Source organism: Solanum lycopersicum, chromosome 5, assembly GCF_036512215.1.
Source record: "Solanum lycopersicum chromosome 5, SLM_r2.1".
NCBI classification, from domain to species: Eukaryota; Viridiplantae; Streptophyta; class Magnoliopsida; order Solanales; family Solanaceae; genus Solanum; species Solanum lycopersicum.
This window is the reverse complement of record NC_090804.1, coordinates 64,945,796-64,962,698: the sequence shown is the minus strand read 5'-3', so window position 1 is coordinate 64,962,698 and position 16,903 is coordinate 64,945,796. Positions and strand designations below refer to the sequence as shown.

Genomic DNA, 16,903 nt, shown 5'->3' with positions numbered 1-16,903 from the left:
ATTCCTACAACTTCTATACAGTCTCAGACTTCTTCTAATATTACAGTACCCTTGGTTTCTCTCAGAAGATCTTCTAGACAATCTAAGCCACCTATATGGTTGGATTCATATGTGACTCAAAGTGCAGAAAATGCATGTCTATATCCTATGTCATAATATGTCACTTACTCTAAACTAGCCCCTACCTATAGAGCCTCTCTTGATGCATATTCTACTATTTCTGAACCTCATACATATAGAGAAGCCTGTCAAGATAATCATTGGGTGAATGCTATGAGGGATGAGATTACTGCACTAGAAGACAATAATACATGGTCTATTGTTCCTCTACCTCCAACAAAGGTTCCTATTGGTTGTAAGTGGGTGTTTAAAGTTAAGTATAAAGCATCTGGAGAAGTTGAGAGATATAAGGCCAGGTTAGTGGCAAAAGGGTACAATCAACAAGAAGATTTAGACTATACTGAGACATTATCACCAGTAGTTAAAATGGTTACAGTAAGGTCAGTAGTAGATTTAGCTGCTTCATGTGGCTGGTTTATATTTCAAATGGATGTTCACAATGCATTTCTTCAAGGAGATCTTCCTAAAGAAGTCTATATGCAAATTCTTGAGGGTTTTGCAAACCAGGGGGAGAAAAACATGGTTTGCAAGCTTCATAAGTCCTTGTATGGACTGAAGCAGGCACCAAGACAGTGGAACTTGAAGTTAACAGAGGCTTTAGTTGATATGGGATTTTCACAGTCTCATTATGATTACTCATTTTTTACTAAGAACATAGGTAAAGAGCTTCTAGTCATTCTAGTATATGTTGATGATCTCCTTGTTACTGGAAGCAGTTTACATCATATACAACAAATAAGAGAGGAGTTACAACATAGGTTCAAAATGAAAGACCTTGGTTAGCTTAAATATTTTCTTGGAATTGAATTCTCTAGGTCTACATAAGGTATACTGATGAATCAAAGGAAGTATGCTCTAGGACTTGTGTCTGAGTTGGGATTAGTAGGTTGTAAGCCTTCTTCTACACCCTTCGAGTTTAATCACAAGTTAACATCTACTGTTTTTGATGAATTCATTGGAAAGAATGCTAATGCAGAAGACACACTTCTTGATGATTTTGGGAAATATTAGAGACTAATAGGGAAGTTGTTATACTTAACTATGATTAGACCTGATATAGCCTTTGTAGTCAAGTTCTCTGTCAATATATGCATTCACCAAAAATATCTCATATGGAAGCAGCACTTAGAGTAGTGAGATATATAAAAGGAACTGCAGGTCTTGGGTTGTTTATGCCAAGCAACAAAGGAAATGAAATGGTAGCTTATTGTGACTCAGACTGAGGGGCTTGTGTAGAGATAAGAAGATCAGTAACTGGCTATATGATCAAACTAGGAGGAGCACTGGTGTCTTAGAAATCAATGAAACAAAGCACAATATCAAGAAGTTCTGCAGAAGCAGAATTCAAAAGTATGACTACTACAGTTGCTGAAATAGTTTGGTTAAAAGGTCTGTTCAGAAAGCTGGGAATGAATATAAAGTTGCCTGTGAAAGTATTCTGTGAAAACAAAGTTGCTATTCAAATAGCAGCTTATCCAATTTTCCATGAAAGAACAAAGCATTTTGACATAGATTGTCACTTTGTAAGAGAGAAGATACTTGAAGGACTTATTCAGACATAATACTTAGGAACAAGAGAACAACAAGCAAACATACTAACTAAAGGGCTGTGCAAACCTCAACATGAAGAACTGATTGACAAGCTAGGAATGAAAAATGTATTTTTCAATTCTTAGCTTGAGGGGGAGTGTTAAAAGGACGTATAAACTAATCATGTACTCTTTTTAATATTTTAGTTAGTTAGTTAGTTAGCTAGTTACAAGTTAGTTAATAGGAATTAGTTAGAATAAGTAGTTGTCATTTTTAAACTTAAAACAGAATTGTATATATAGATGATGTAAACACATATGTTAATATACAGATTTCTACAATTCTTCTTCAAATTCCTCTGTCGTCTTCTTCTTCGTCTTCTTTAAGCTCCATTAATAGAGCTTCTTCACAAACTAAATCAACTATTGGAAGTTTGTTTTTTAGAGCTAAAACTCGAGAAAGTACCATATATAAAGAGATAATTTAATTTGGTCATAATTAGCAACTGAACTCCCTGTTAATGCATATTTTAACTCTTTAACTTATTTTACTATGTCAGTTCGAACACTCTAACTTACAAAATGATTATTTATATACCTATAACGCTTATATGTCATGCTAATATTAGATGTCCACAAACAACCACATAGATGATTTTTTTTTTATGTTGTGTACTCCCTCCGTCTCATTTTATATAATACTTTTCGCATTTCGAAATTCAAATAAGTCTATTTTTGAATGTAAATTTTGCATAGATCATTTTAATATTTTGAATTATCAATTATTGAGACTTATAATGATATTTACGTAGTTTACAAACATATAAATTTCACTTCAAAAAATTCAAAATTCCATACACAAATGTCCAATCAAAATTAAACTGTTTGACTTTCGAAAAATGAAAAGTGTCACATAAAATAAGATAAAGAGTATTATTTTCTAAGCAGTGTATAACGAACGTACAATAGAAAGAAAAATGAAAAATTGATAATTTACAAATGAGAATCATGACAAAATGCGTTTTCAAACCTTTAAGATATTCAACTTTTAACTTTAAATATTCTTTTTAAGCCTCAACCAAATATTATCTAAAAACACTCAATATCCCAAAGATATTTAATTACACACAAATCTTATTATGTGACTAAAAACTAACATTTTAGTTTTTTAAAAAGATGTCAAAGTACAAAGAGTGTCTCAAGAACCACGCCGCCGGTATCGGTGGCCACGCCGTCGACGGCTGCGGCGAATTCATGCCTTCCGGTGACATCTTCAAATGCGCCGTGTGCAATTGCCACCGTAATTTCCACCGGAAAGATACCGTCCACCACCACCATCCATGTGGATATTTTCCACATATTATGCCACGGCGGAGATCTCTAGTGTTACCCTCAACTTCTCGAGGTACTAGTGTTTTCACTTACCCTCTAGCGTGACTTGAAGTCAATTTGTTAGGAATTGATCATGTTATTTATAAAGTAATAACATTATCAAAAGGGGAAACGATACTTTTAGTTCCTATGTTAAGGCTAATTTCTTATTTTAGTCTTTCTGTTATTTAACTTAGCACTATTAACCTTTTATTATATTAATTGAGTGATTTTAATTTTTCGACTAACAAAATTTTAACAGAGAGTTCACTACTAAAAGGGGTAATTCGGATATTTTAAAGTAATTGTTTGAGAAAACAGAAAACTATTTTTAAAAAAATCATTCGTTGCATAATTTATTATTTGTCGGTGTTAGAGGGAGGGTTAATGCCTACCAAGTTGGTTTTTGAAATTGTAGCTCAAATCGACGGACTTAGCTTGTTCTTCAAAGAGAGAGAATTAAAAAGGAAATACCCGAACTATTCCTTTTAGTAGTGAACTCTCTGTTAATTTATTTTTTTGAATCTGTAAGTTGAAGTACTAAAATCACTTACTTGATATAATTGAATGTTAATAATGCTAAGTTAGATAACACGAAAACTAAAATAAGAATATAGTCTTAACACATAAACTAAAAATACCATTTTCCACTATCAAAATGATACTTTATTAATTTATCCAATTTATTTGGTATGTTTAATTTTATTTTTTTAAAATTATTTTTTAATAAGATGATTTAATTATAATCGCAAAAATTGTATATGCGTTGTCATTAAGGGGAGTTTTAAAAAGTTTCTTTCCTATATTTCTTTATTAAGGTAAATATGTCACATATATTTAGACATAATAGGAATAATTAATTAGTTAAGATGATATTTTTTTGGAATTTTTTGTTTTTGTATAACTTAATATACTCTTTTTGTCCCAATCTACATGAAGATATTATTATTTAGGCCGCCAAACAACTTTTTTCTCTAAATTCAGTTTTCTCAATCCTTTTTATGTTTTAAATTAATAGTTATGATGATTTATTGTAATTTTTCAATGTGATTAGTAAAAATGTACTAATTAGTTTCTTTTAAAAGACTATATATTATGTATTTTGGTTTTCATATAAGTCGAACCATTTCATATAAATTAGGACAGGAGAATATATATTACTCACTCCTTTTCAAAAAAAATTACATCCTTTCCTTTTTACTCTATTTCAAAAAATAATGATTTCTTTTTTTTTTATAACAACTTTCCACGTAGCATGTGTAAGATCACAAGATTAAGAGCCTGTTTGGCTCAGCTTAAAAGCTGGTCAAACTGACTTAAAAGCTGGTTTTTGACTTATTTAGCTGTTTGGTAATACTCAAAATAACTTATTTTAAGTTTTAAAAAAAACTTATTTTAAGCCAAAAGTTAAAAGCTGGGGTAGGGGTGCTTTTTTTTTTAGCTTATAAGTTGTTTTAAGTTGACCACATTTTTATCTTTTTGCCCTTAATATTTTTATACAATCTCCAAAATATCCACATAACCCTAACATCTCTTTCGTCCATTTTTCCCTTTTCACGTTTGACATAGCAACTTCAGCACTTTTATCCAAACGCATAACTGCTTATTTTAAAAATAAGTTTCAGCACTTTCAAAAGTACTTTTTAAAGCTGTTTTTATTAAGCCCATCCAAACGGGCCCTAAATGTCAATTTTGTACATTTAACATAACTTTGATTGATGACCACATAATCAAAAGTCTTATTTATTCTCTTAAATTTCATGTCAAGTCAAACTAGACCATTTTTTGTGAAACGGAGGGAGTAATTAATTTCTCTGACTTCTACTCTACCATCACTAAATATTAAACAGGTGGCGGATTCCGGGAGGATCAAGAATTATTAGAAATGTGTAACCCTAATAAAAACATTATTGGAACATTACTAAAGAAGAGATTTCGAACCAAATTTAGCCAAGAACACAAGGACAAAATGTTGAGATTGGCTGAGAAATTAGGGTGGAAGCTTCAAAGACATGATGAGGGAGTTGTTCAACAATTGTGTAATGAGATTGGCATCAAAAGGCATGTATTCAAGGTTTGGTTGCATAATAACAAGCACACACTAGGTAAGAAAACTAACCCTTGATTAATTGATTAGTAGCCATCTCAAGAAAGAAAGTGAAGAAAATGTGACCGGTATCTTAACAACTTAGTTGATTGACTATATGAATCTTTACTTTATTGGTGATCAGGGTTTAATACCGCACCTTGTAATCTTCTTCCCATACCCCTTAATTTTCTTTAGTAAAATTAGAGTAATTTTAAAAACTTCTTTAAGAATATGTAAATAGGGAAAAATCTAAAAATAGATAAATTAATTTTTTCTTAATTATGTCAATGAGCATGATGGAATATGACTCGACTAACTCAATCAACTTTGAATGAATTGGATTGAACTAGGCATATTTTCATGGCAGTTAATTTTGGACACAAATCTAAAATTAAGTTAATTTAATTTTAAACATGTGTTATACTGGGGTAGTGTAGGAGAAGAGAATAAAAAAAAATCACAATGTGTAAAATCGAATTCTCATTAATAAGATGAAAATATGATGACAAAAACTATTGAGCTGCTAAGATTCCATGTTCAAATAACACTTAAATGTGTACGAGGTCAATAATATTTAGTAGCTTAATAATTAATTTTTATACAGAAAAGGAGCAAATATACCCCCTCGCATTTGCGATTTAGAGCAGATAAATCACTCGATTAAAAATTGGTACATATGTATCCTCGGCGTCTAACAAATGTTTATATTTAGTACTCTTTTTGTTAATAGAACTATATATACTTAATTAAGAAATAAAACCAATAAAAAAGAGTCAAAAGTACTTTTCAAAAATATCATCAAGAGTTAATAGTTTGATTAAAAAATATTATTTATCGTTAATAATTTAGTCTAAAAATATCTCCATAATTACTTAATGAATCGGCACTGATTAACATTATTTGAATTTCGTGATTAGGGTCATTCTAATTTTGTCTAGTCTTGTATGACTTCCTGTTCATTTCAATATCTGCATTTTTACGACACTCGTCTTATAATTATCTCTCTCTCATATAGCATTGATTTTATAATTGTTCTATGGAAATTATCTTTCTAGTTTCTACCATGTAACAGTTCCCTAATTCAACTAATCAATTTTGATTTTTGGTGTAAAGTGATTGAAATTTTAGGGCAACGATAAATTAATTTATATAAGTAACATGTTCAAACCATAAATATATTTTTAAATGGAGTATTTACGACACACTTTTTAAAATACGATTATTTTAATATCCTTCTTACTCAAAATACTTTATGCATCGTATTAATTGATTAACAACATGTATAGAATTTCTATCTGTACATATATAACAAAACTGGTCAAAAATTAACACATGTTACCTGACAATTGATTAAATTTTTTGGTGCATTCATTTGTAAATATATATACAACTCAATTTTTTAACTGCAGCACACCACTGTTAAATTCCAAGTGTGTGCAAAAAGCCTGCCATATTCTTAATTACAAATTAAATAAAGTTTTCTTTTTTTTTAATTAGTAATTAATTCTATATCAATAGACAAATACTAATCAACAAATCCATTATGCCCTTTTTATACACTTGAAAAAAGGTATATCTTCTTTGTTTTATATGTGTTAAAAATTATATAGTATTTCTAAGGCTTTACTTGATATTTTAATTGATTAGATATTTGAGCATTCAAAAAATTTCGTAAGTTCTTCATATATAATAATACGTCTTCCGTCTCCGTTTATTAAAAATAATATGGACCCTTCAATTGTGAAGTAATTCTTTTGGTAAAGGAGAGTCGATTAATAATTCATATAAGAAGATATTCTACGCAGAATATAAATATATGTATAAAATTGCAATAAATAATATAAATGAAGGTATAATTCCAAAAATACAATTGATTTAGTACTAAGAACTTTAAAATCTGTATTCATAGAACTCAAATCCTGATTTCGATATAATTAGAGAACTCCTTTATTAATGGAAACAAGATCCTGTTTCACACATCTAATATTTTTGAGATCCACGTTGTAATTTCTTATAATATCTTGTTTTCAGATTTTTTTTTTTTAACATAAGTTAGATTCATTGACAATATACTGAAACTAAACAATCTATCAGAAGTTAATATTCTAATCAGAACATAAATATATGTATATAAATTCAAAATCTGATAGAAATCATAATAGAATTAATATAAATAGTTTAACATTCATATAAAGTGATCAACAGGAATACTACCCTTCAAACTCTCAAAGGGTGGCATATTGATTGATGGTCTTGTTGTAAATACCAGCTTTTTAGGCGTTCAATATCCGTTTTGAGACATCAATTAATTTCGATATTGCTAACCAAGTATATTTTTTTTATGATTTTGCTTAGTGTAAAACCCATTCGAAAAAAAAAATTATTACATTCTATCAGAATCTTATCATATCTAAAGCTCGAACATAAAATTCTATTCATCTCATCATCACCTTTGTCTATAAAATTGCATTATTTGTGGTTCAAATATATATGTACTATAGGTTTATGCATTGAACATACATATATATATAGATAGATCATTTATATGTGGAGTAACAACGTGTTATATTATAAGTTATATACGGTTAATATAAGAATTAAATTTTTATTGACATGATGTCTAATTTATTGAGATCCCACAAATTAAAACAGAACTATTAAACTTGTGACCATAATACAAATATAAATAAAAATGATTTTATATTATTTATTGGCCCATGCTTAGCTGTTGTTTCTGATAAAGTCGACCATTTAGCTTTTGAACTCTTTTCTCTGTTTGTCTATAGTTGTTTGCTAGGAGAGAGCGTAAAAAACCTTATTTAGGGTCGTTTGGATGCGTGAGATAAAATCAGATTAAAAATTAGATTGATTTAGAGTTTAAAGTTTTAATTGGACATAAAATTTAAATTTTTTGAATTTATATTTTTTCTCATAGATATGAAAATTTCACAAGTTGTGAAAGCTTTTAAAGTTTCTCCAATTCTTATATAATCTTACCAAATAAACAAATTGTGGTTCATACACAAAATATTGAATATCCTAAGGTGCCACAATAATACATAGTTGTAACGACTGGAAGGACATCTATGGAAATTTTCGCAAAAATTAGCGTTCTACTCCCCTTATATTTGCCCCGAGTCATTTCAAATCATACACTACAAAAGGTATATAGCTACAACATTAAATTTGTCAGTAATTGTTCGTTTTTAGTGAAAAAATTGACTTTTCGTGCTTAAATGTATAAAACACATATACTTTTAGTGACAAAACATAAAAATTCGTAGCAAAGTATCCTACTAAAAGTTTCCCACCAAAAACATAATTAGCGTTATTTGTTAAGTATTGTTAGCCATGAATTTAAAAGTATCGGTGAGAAATTATTTTGTCACTAATAATGAATCTAATTAATGATATATTAATTTTTGCCTTAAAATTTTTTGTTTTTTTACCTAAAAAATTTCATCCAAGAATATATGTTGTTACAATATTGACAAACTAGAATTCGTAATTAAATAATATAAGTTTTAGGTATAAGAATTTAACTTTAATTATGATAATTATTTTCGTCACTAATAGTATGAATAATTAGTGACAAAGATTTTATTGTCTCTAATTAATTGGTGATTTAATGACAACAAAAAAAATTGTTAGCAAATATGTAAGGTGTTAAATAGCACCAACTTGAAATTTATAGTGAATAATTCAACTATTTGCTATGAAAAAAAATTCATAGCTAAATACTATTTCTTTCGCTACAATTATTCAAAATTACAAGTGACAACTTACAAAAAGAATAATATAAGTGCTTCATAAGAAATAGACAGAGTCGGGAAAATATTGAAACCAACGAATTCGATTCATTTTGTAAAAATGAAAAAGTTCAATTCATGAATTTTCTTAAATTACACAATTATAAAATGCGTCATTTAAAAAATATAATCCAGTTTATATGCATCGTGAGTGGGGTACGGTTCTTCCACTAGATCACTAATATTTGTTGGTTCAACACTTTTATTTTTTATTGATGATAGAAAAATAATTTCTCAAGTCTTGGTGCTAATTTTGTGCATGACTATTGATTTGTAATGGTAAACTTCATAGACTAAGTCAATATATTTGCTTCTGTCTAAAAATATGTAGATATTTAATAGTAATTCCACAAACGCACGTAGATCAACTATATAGAGATAACATCGACTTACAAATTTAGACTTTGCAAAGATGCGAAATATTTCAAGAATTTCTATCAACTTTTTCATCAGTATGAAAATCGAAAAAAACTTTAAAACGAAAGCACAAATGTAAGAAATGAACAACTTAGGATTTCAAATGTATTATGGTAGAGTACTACATTTATGGATACCGATGTTTCTTTTTTACAAAACAATTGATTTTACTGACCGAATTGAATTGATTATTCAATAGCCGAAAGTTTAATTTTATATAAATTTATAATTGTACTAAATAATTTTTTAAATTTATAAAAATAACTGAATAAAATGAAAGAATCGTACTAAATATATTTAAAGATATGTTAAAAAATATACAATTTGATTAAAATATAATATATACATTTGAATAAATTGTGAGTCGTAAATTTCATGCACTTGTGTATGTGTATAAATAATCATATAATATATTATATCTACAAAAGTTAAACTTGAAAGAAGTGAATGAACTAGGAAAAAATCAAAATGAGAGACAACAGAGAGTTGGTCGGTTGATAAGCACTCCTCACTTTCAATCTTAAGGTTGTAAATTCGAATTCCCAAAAAGCATGATATATTCATAATTTTAGATATTGTCATTCACGTCATATGTCGAGTTGCAGTAACACGAGGACAATCCGACGTATGAAGTATCACGTGTTTATTCAAAATTTGGAGTGCCCAATTCAAAATTTTCAGTAATCGATATTGAACATATTAAGAATTTCAGTAAGGATATTAAGAATCACCCTTCAAGATTTAATATAAATCTATCATAAGTAATAATTTTATCTTGTATATATATAAAATTATTTTTTATATATTCAATATAATTTTTAGTAATCGATATTGAACATATTAAGAATTACAGTAAAAATATTAAGAATTACCTTTCAAAATTTAATATAGATCTATAATAAGTAATAATTTTTACCCCATATATATATAATATTATTTTTTATATGTTCAATATAATTTTCAGTAATCATCGATATTGAACATATTATTTTTTAAATCTATTTGGTTACGGGCTATACCACACTTCTTAGACTCAAGCATCAATGATTAATTTTATAACTTACCATTATTTCAAAACTTTATTTTATAAATATTAGTAAAATATTAACAATGAGCACCACGTGTGATAAGTCAAGATGAGAAATCATTCACATAAGCAAACAATGAAAAGCATATAATGTCACACTGACAGTTGCCCATGACACCAATTTTTAATTGCATTATATTATATTCCCAAGGTTTCTTTTTATGCTTCAAAAATGCCTTGTTTATAAACTAGAGTAGTCAGTGTGTTAATGAGCAATTCCAAGATTTTGACCAGTCACACTTGCACTCACACTCTTACATTTTCTGTTTTCCACAATATTGTATTTTAAATTTGTTTATTTATTTATTTTGATAATATGTCATTATGTTAAAAAAAATATTGAAAATAACATTTCTATTCTACAGTAATAAAGATAAAAAAAAATGTGTACGTTTTAGCTTTTTTAAATTTCATTTATAAAATCATACTGAGCGCACTGTTATATTCTATAATAATGACTATTTTATGAAATTGAGGTTGAAAATGATCAGAAAGTGATATTTTTGTTAAATAAAATTCACTTGCTCAAACCATTCCGACTATTTCTAGTATGATATCCTTATTTTATTGGAGAATTGGAGACTACATCAATTAAAATGATAATTAAAAATAAAAGATAGATCAAATTTTTTGAATGAATGATATTCGTTCAGTCTAACTTACTGGAACATGCGGATAACTACTCTAGCACGTAGAATGGCGAACACTCAACCCCAAAACGATCATAACATGAAAATATAATCCAACACCTAAGTAGTATAGCTCCCACCATAACTCAAGGATCCAACATCCATATATCACATTGTACAAATCAAATCATTACAATATTACTATATATATACATATACACAAGTCATGTAATTTCTATAATAATGTTTAAGAAAAACTTTTAAACACAACATAAATGTTCAAACATTTCAAAATACAATGAAAATTTGTGAACTTGCACATGTCATGTCATTTTTAAAAGAGTGTCCTCAAGTGTACAACAATAATTTTAGAATCAAAGAATTTGAAAACCATAGAAAAATGTGAATGTCTTTTGAATAAAGGAAATTATATATTTTATGTTTAGACAAGACTTTTGGTTTGGTACAAGACATTGATACCATTATAAGCATAGAAATAATTCAAGTTCAAAATGCCTTCTTGAATTAGTATTAAGATTGATCTTTTCCTTAACACCTATTCTACTTGATACCAAGAAAAAATGCATTTCATTTTCACTATAAATAGAACTAATTATTACTATAATCCACTTTTATTCCTTTAACTTTTTTTTTTCCATTGTATATGTCTTTATTTGAAATTACAATAGTAACCCAAAAAAGGCATAAGAGCAAAAAGTATTTAATAGATAGCCCTTCTCAAAATTCCATCTTTACCCCTCCACAACCTCCTAATACTACTACTACTATTGTTGTTTGACATTTCAAAATTGTTATTAACATCTTGTGACAATCCTTCCTTGTCTTTTGTCTTCAAAGGACTTTTTCTTTTTCTTTTTGCATAGCCACACAAATTCTCCCATTTAGCCAAAATTTGTTTAGAGGGGGGTGGGGGGTGGAAATTCAAGATTCATAACTTTTGTCAAGTCCCCTCTTGTAAAGATGTGTCAAGTTTCCTCCTTTTATTTTCTGGACTTGTTTGTGATCCAACTATACTCTCATCACTTTTGTAGCTCAAACATGCAGCTTCTAACACTCCATTGGGACTTTTAGGTACTGAGGCAGTAGTAGTAATAGTTGTAGCAGTGGTCACAGTCCCACTAACCAATGTCAAATCTTGAATCAGTTCAAGACACTTCATCACTCTGCCCTGCAAAATCCAAAAAAACTTATATTGCATCAAGAATCTAATCATCCTATATAACAACAAGTTTAGTATAATGAAAGACATTTTCATGTTACGTTATACGAATAAGTGACACTGTTATAGAGAGGTTTGACTGTATTAAAGTGGGGGCGCCCCCACAAATTTTACCTTTTGTACATGTATGAAGCAAGGCATTGCCTTGTCAATGTCATTAGCTTGCATTTCCTTTGAAACAGATATTGCCACTGCTGCTGCAATTTCAGAAGACCTGAATTCCAAGAAATCAATGCCTGCAGCATTCAAAGCACCAGTCAAATACTAGCAGATTTAGGACCATTTAGTACAATAGTAAATAATTCATCATAGCCAAAGGAGTCATTAAGAGTGAGGCGAGAAGACCTCTTATGGAGCATAAGATCAATTGTATTGCTTTAGAAATCAAACGCTCCGATGGGATTTGATCGTCATTCATCTTTCTTACAAAATAATCGATGAATGTGCAAGGTGTATAAGCTAGCATTCTCCACTTCAATGTGGTTAGTACCAAAAGTTCCATTCTTTGTATAGTTTTGCCTTCAAATACAAACTTAGGATTCCCAACCTGTTACATAAAACTCGAGATTTTACTATATAATCTAGTTCAAGAAAATACATAAATTGTTAGCATGACAAAACTTTATGTTGCTCAGGCTCTCTAAAAATGTTGCCGCACCCGTGTTGGATCCTCAAAAAATGTATTACTTTTGGAGGATGCAACACGCATTTGACAGCATTTTTGAAGGGTCCGAACAACATAGGTAAGGAGTGAACGAAACTATTGTCACCTGCAAATCAACAATCAAAGGAACATGAATCTCTTCCATTTTGACTGCAATTGATAGGCAGGCCACAGCTAACAACTGAACTGCCCAAGTTTTACCTCTCTATATATATCCAAGAAATGCAAATCAGCAGAATGCAGACAATCAGTTAGCATTCAAACTTCAAACACTCCGAAACAAAATGCTATACTGAACTATGTTGCTTGGACCCTTTAAAATACCGCAGGCAGAACTAGTATCGAATCCTCTTAAACGGATAGCTTTTGGAGGATCCGACACACAGCGGGGCAGTATTCTAAGTCTGAACAACATAGATTGTGAACTTACAGGCAATTCATACAGAGACAGAAACCGATCCAAGTAATTAATCGACAAACAAAAATTCAGCTTCCCATATCCAAAGTGCATACAAGCCTGCAAGGCAAAAACAAACAAAACTCAAATCAGAAAATCACTATAGCAGAATTCTTCCTATTTAAAACAGATTAAGACATCATATAAATAGTGAACATACAAAAAGAAATCACAATTCAATCAATCAATCAATCGATCGCCACTGATGTTATCCAAACTACAAACACCATGAAAGTTACACCTTAAGCATAAAAATCTCTATTTCAAGAATTGATTTTTAGAATGAAAATTCCAGCATTTGCCAAATTAGCATAAGAATAACAGGGGTTGTTAAATTGAAGTGGGGTTCAACCAAGATTCTTCCTACAAGTTTTAACAATTAATCATCATCATAAATAATCAACTTACTCAAAGAATTAAACCAATGCCAAAACAACAAATACATGATTATAATAGTATTGAATTGATTAAAAAGAGTTTTAAATTAAAAAACAAAAAAAACAATAAAAACACCTTCCAAATCCAATCAATAGCCTCTCTTCTCACACTCAAATCCAAGTCCCCACTCCTCAATCTCTTCAAATAATCATCTTTAGGCAAAAAATCAATTTCCCTTTTCACCATAAAGCTAAAGCTTTCTTCACTTATCTTTGGCAAATCAATCAAAACCTCTGATCTACTACCATTTTTGCCAAAGATCAAATCTTTATTATTAATTTCATTCTTCTTTTGACCTATACCCAAAGAACCAAGATCATCAAAATCAAAACTTTCTGTTTCTGTACATAAAAGGTCTTTATTCTCATCCATTTAAACCAAAATCAAAAAACCCCTCAATGTATCTTTTCAAGAACAACAAAAAGACTCCTCTTTTAGAATTTTTGGGTGTTTAGCATTTCCATTGTGGGTGTGGGGTGGGGTGGGGGTAGGGAGAAAAGTGAGGTGAGGGCTGGAGACTACTCAAAGAAGAAGAAGTTTATGTAGGAAAATGAAATGAAGATTTGTGTTTAGGGTAAAGGAGAGATTTGGGGGTGAGAAAGACAGTGGATTCTAAGTGGAATCCTAACAACACAAGGAGGAAAAAATAGAGCAAAAAAAGGCCCAAAAACACACACACACTCTCACGCACACAAGGTGGTGCGGATGACGTGTATTAGGGTAGAAGGTTAATTCGTAATTTAAAAAAAAATGAAATTTATTGAAAATTAATGTTTGGCGGTGAAAATTTTTTGAAATTTGAAAAACAGTCGAACTATGTTTTCATCGAAACGCCTTTAGAAATATCTCTTAGTTGTTTTACGTGACACGTGTTTCTCCTCGTTCTACCGCATGCATAAGCTATTCTTTTAGCCAATACGACAATCTTACAAAAGTATTTATTTCGTTTCATTTTATTTGAATTTATTAAAAAAAATAAGAAAAATAAAGGAATTTTTGAAACTTATGATCCTAAGTTGTATTTATGTTACAATAAAGTTATAATTGTTAAAGATAAATTGGAGTCTTGTAGTATCAAACAATTTTTAGTTATAAAACATAAATGTAGAGGGTTGAGTGTTGATTAGTCAAGAATTTCATGTTTAGAGCATGCCGTGAAAATAAGGATATTGAGGTGGATGAGTGGCCGTATAAGGAGCAATAAGATTAGATATGAGGATATTATAAAGAAGGTGGGAGTGGCCATCGTGGTGGACAAGATAAAGAAAACGAGAATGAAATGTTTTAAACATGTGAATAGGAGATGCTCAAATATCATAGATGAGGATGTGTGAGAGGTGGTTATAGTAGATATAAGCAGAGGTAAAGGTAGGTCGAAAAAGTATGGAAGAGAAGTGATTAGATAGACATAGCGCAACTTCAAATTTTCGAGGACATGACCTTAGATAAAAGGGTGTGAATGACGTGTATTATAGCGGATGGTTAGTAGATAGTGAAAATATTAGCTTGGGTACACTTAATTGTTTTATTTCATATTTTTAAATAATAAAAAGTTGACAGCTTTGTTGTTTTTATTATTATAATGAGTATATAATTTAAATGGATCGCAATCACAAATTATTCTATAGTACACATGACATGAATATATATGATCATTAAACATTACTTGACCTAATTATACTTAACCGAATCTTTATCTTTTTCTTGTAGGTTTTCACTATTTTTTAGTTGCTATGTTTCCTGCATTGTTTCTTCTTTTTTGTACTTGAATTTATTGTATTTGAGCCTATGATCTTTAAAAATAGTCTCAACAAACTTAACTCGAGAAAATTAACTGAATATGTTAATATTGAAAAAAAAAACATATTATGATCAATCTTTTAACATTAATTTATCATAGAATAATGTAGTAAATTAGCATGGTTTGGTAAAGAACAGGTCAAAAAAGCTTCTTCTTTTTTTTTATTGAGGCTAACTACATTAATAAAATAGTACCCAAAAGAAATTCTAGTTTTTCCATGTAATAAAACGTAGCTCCTAAAATTCTTTTAATTCATGATTACCAATGTAAAAGGTATTATTATCACTAAATAAAACTAATGAAAATTATTAAGAGGTAATTATGATTGTGTCAAGTTATATATGGATAGCATTAATCCTAAAATATAAAAGGCTAAAGTGATATATACGAGATGTTATCATGATAAATTGGTCTAACAACTTATCAAAGAGGTTAGGATCATCTTAATCCTGATGAAAATTAAATAAATTTTATCTCATTGATTAAAAAAAATTTGTATTTATCTTTTCCATATTTTAATTTTTTTAATGAAATTTTGGGATATATATATATATATATATATATATATATATATATTCTTTTTCTACTATATTAGAAGCGCCAGAGAATCGACATATGTCAATTTAGCTATTAAAAATCTTATAAAATCATATGAGAATGACCTCCTATAACCTTTGCTATCTTGAGCAATAAAATTTTGATAAATCATTTTGTATTCAAATTGAACTTAAGAATCTACTTAAAATGAGCATTTTCTAACCTTTGATTCTATATTTTTTTTTTTTTGGGATTCAGCAGAAATTGTTGCATCATTATAATTGCATTTTAATTCTCAAGGTTTTCAATATAGGGAAAAAGGATAAATATACTTCCGAATTATCGCAAATGGTATGCAGATACCATTTGTCATGCTTTAGGGACATTGTTGCTCCTGCCATCAAAAAACTAGAGTATATATGTTCTTCACTCTAATAGAACACTAAATAGGGACATGGCACAATCTTATCCATCGATCCAATGTAAGGATCGGTGGATAAGATTACGACACGTGTATGTCCGTTAGTATAAACGGTATATATGCTCTAATTTTTGGACGGAAAGGGCACCAATGTCCCTAAAGCATGACGAAGGATATATCATACCATTTACGATAGTTCGAGGTATATGTATCCTTTTTTTCCTTCAATATATTTTGTCCCTCTTGTATTTGCTATATTTTATCATCCAACTGTAGTTCAACTACTAAATAAAG

The 16,903-nt window shown here is 29.4% G+C and overlaps 2 protein-coding genes across 2 annotated transcripts; one reads left to right on the top strand and one right to left on the bottom strand.

The window, feature by feature from the left end:
- The first annotated feature begins 2,684 nt into the window (after positions 1 to 2,684).
- LOC104647583 (zinc-finger homeodomain protein 1-like) lies at positions 2,685 to 5,389 on the top strand. Its single transcript, XM_010323182.4, has 2 exons — positions 2,685 to 3,054; positions 4,871 to 5,389. The coding sequence occupies exons 1-2, from the start codon at positions 2,826 to 2,828 to the stop codon at positions 5,143 to 5,145; spliced, it is 504 nt and encodes a 167-aa protein (XP_010321484.1). The 5' UTR covers positions 2,685 to 2,825; the 3' UTR covers positions 5,146 to 5,389.
- Positions 5,390 to 11,664: 6,275 nt separating this feature from the next.
- Positions 11,665 to 14,539, bottom strand: LOC101258371 (cyclin-D4-1-like). Its single transcript, XM_010323183.4, has 6 exons — positions 13,926 to 14,539; positions 13,386 to 13,472; positions 13,062 to 13,160; positions 12,637 to 12,838; positions 12,406 to 12,527; positions 11,665 to 12,240 (listed from the first exon to the last, which is right to left on the bottom strand). Exons 1-6 carry the CDS (start codon positions 14,220 to 14,222, stop codon positions 12,013 to 12,015), a joined length of 1,035 nt encoding a protein of 344 aa, XP_010321485.1. The 5' UTR covers positions 14,223 to 14,539; the 3' UTR covers positions 11,665 to 12,012.
- Between the last annotated feature and the right edge of the window lie 2,364 nt (positions 14,540 to 16,903).

Bases quoted from the DNA above. Each gene is read 5' to 3' on its own strand.
- LOC104647583 (XM_010323182.4), top strand. From the start codon at position 2,826: ATGTCAAAGTACAAAGAGTGTCTCAAGAACCACGCCGCCGGTATCGGT. The intron at 3,055-4,870 runs GTACTAGTGTTT...AATATTAAACAG, and splicing joins GTTACCCTCAACTTCTCGAG to GTGGCGGATTCCGGGAGGAT.
- LOC101258371 (XM_010323183.4), bottom strand. From the start codon at position 14,222: ATGGATGAGAATAAAGACCTTTTATGTACAGAAACAGAAAGTTTTGAT. The intron at 13,473-13,925 runs GTGTTTTTATTG...TTTGCCTTGCAG, and splicing joins CTATTGATTGGATTTGGAAG to GCTTGTATGCACTTTGGATA. The intron at 12,839-13,061 runs GTGACAATAGTT...TTTATGTAACAG, and splicing joins CTTTGATTGTTGATTTGCAG to GTTGGGAATCCTAAGTTTGT.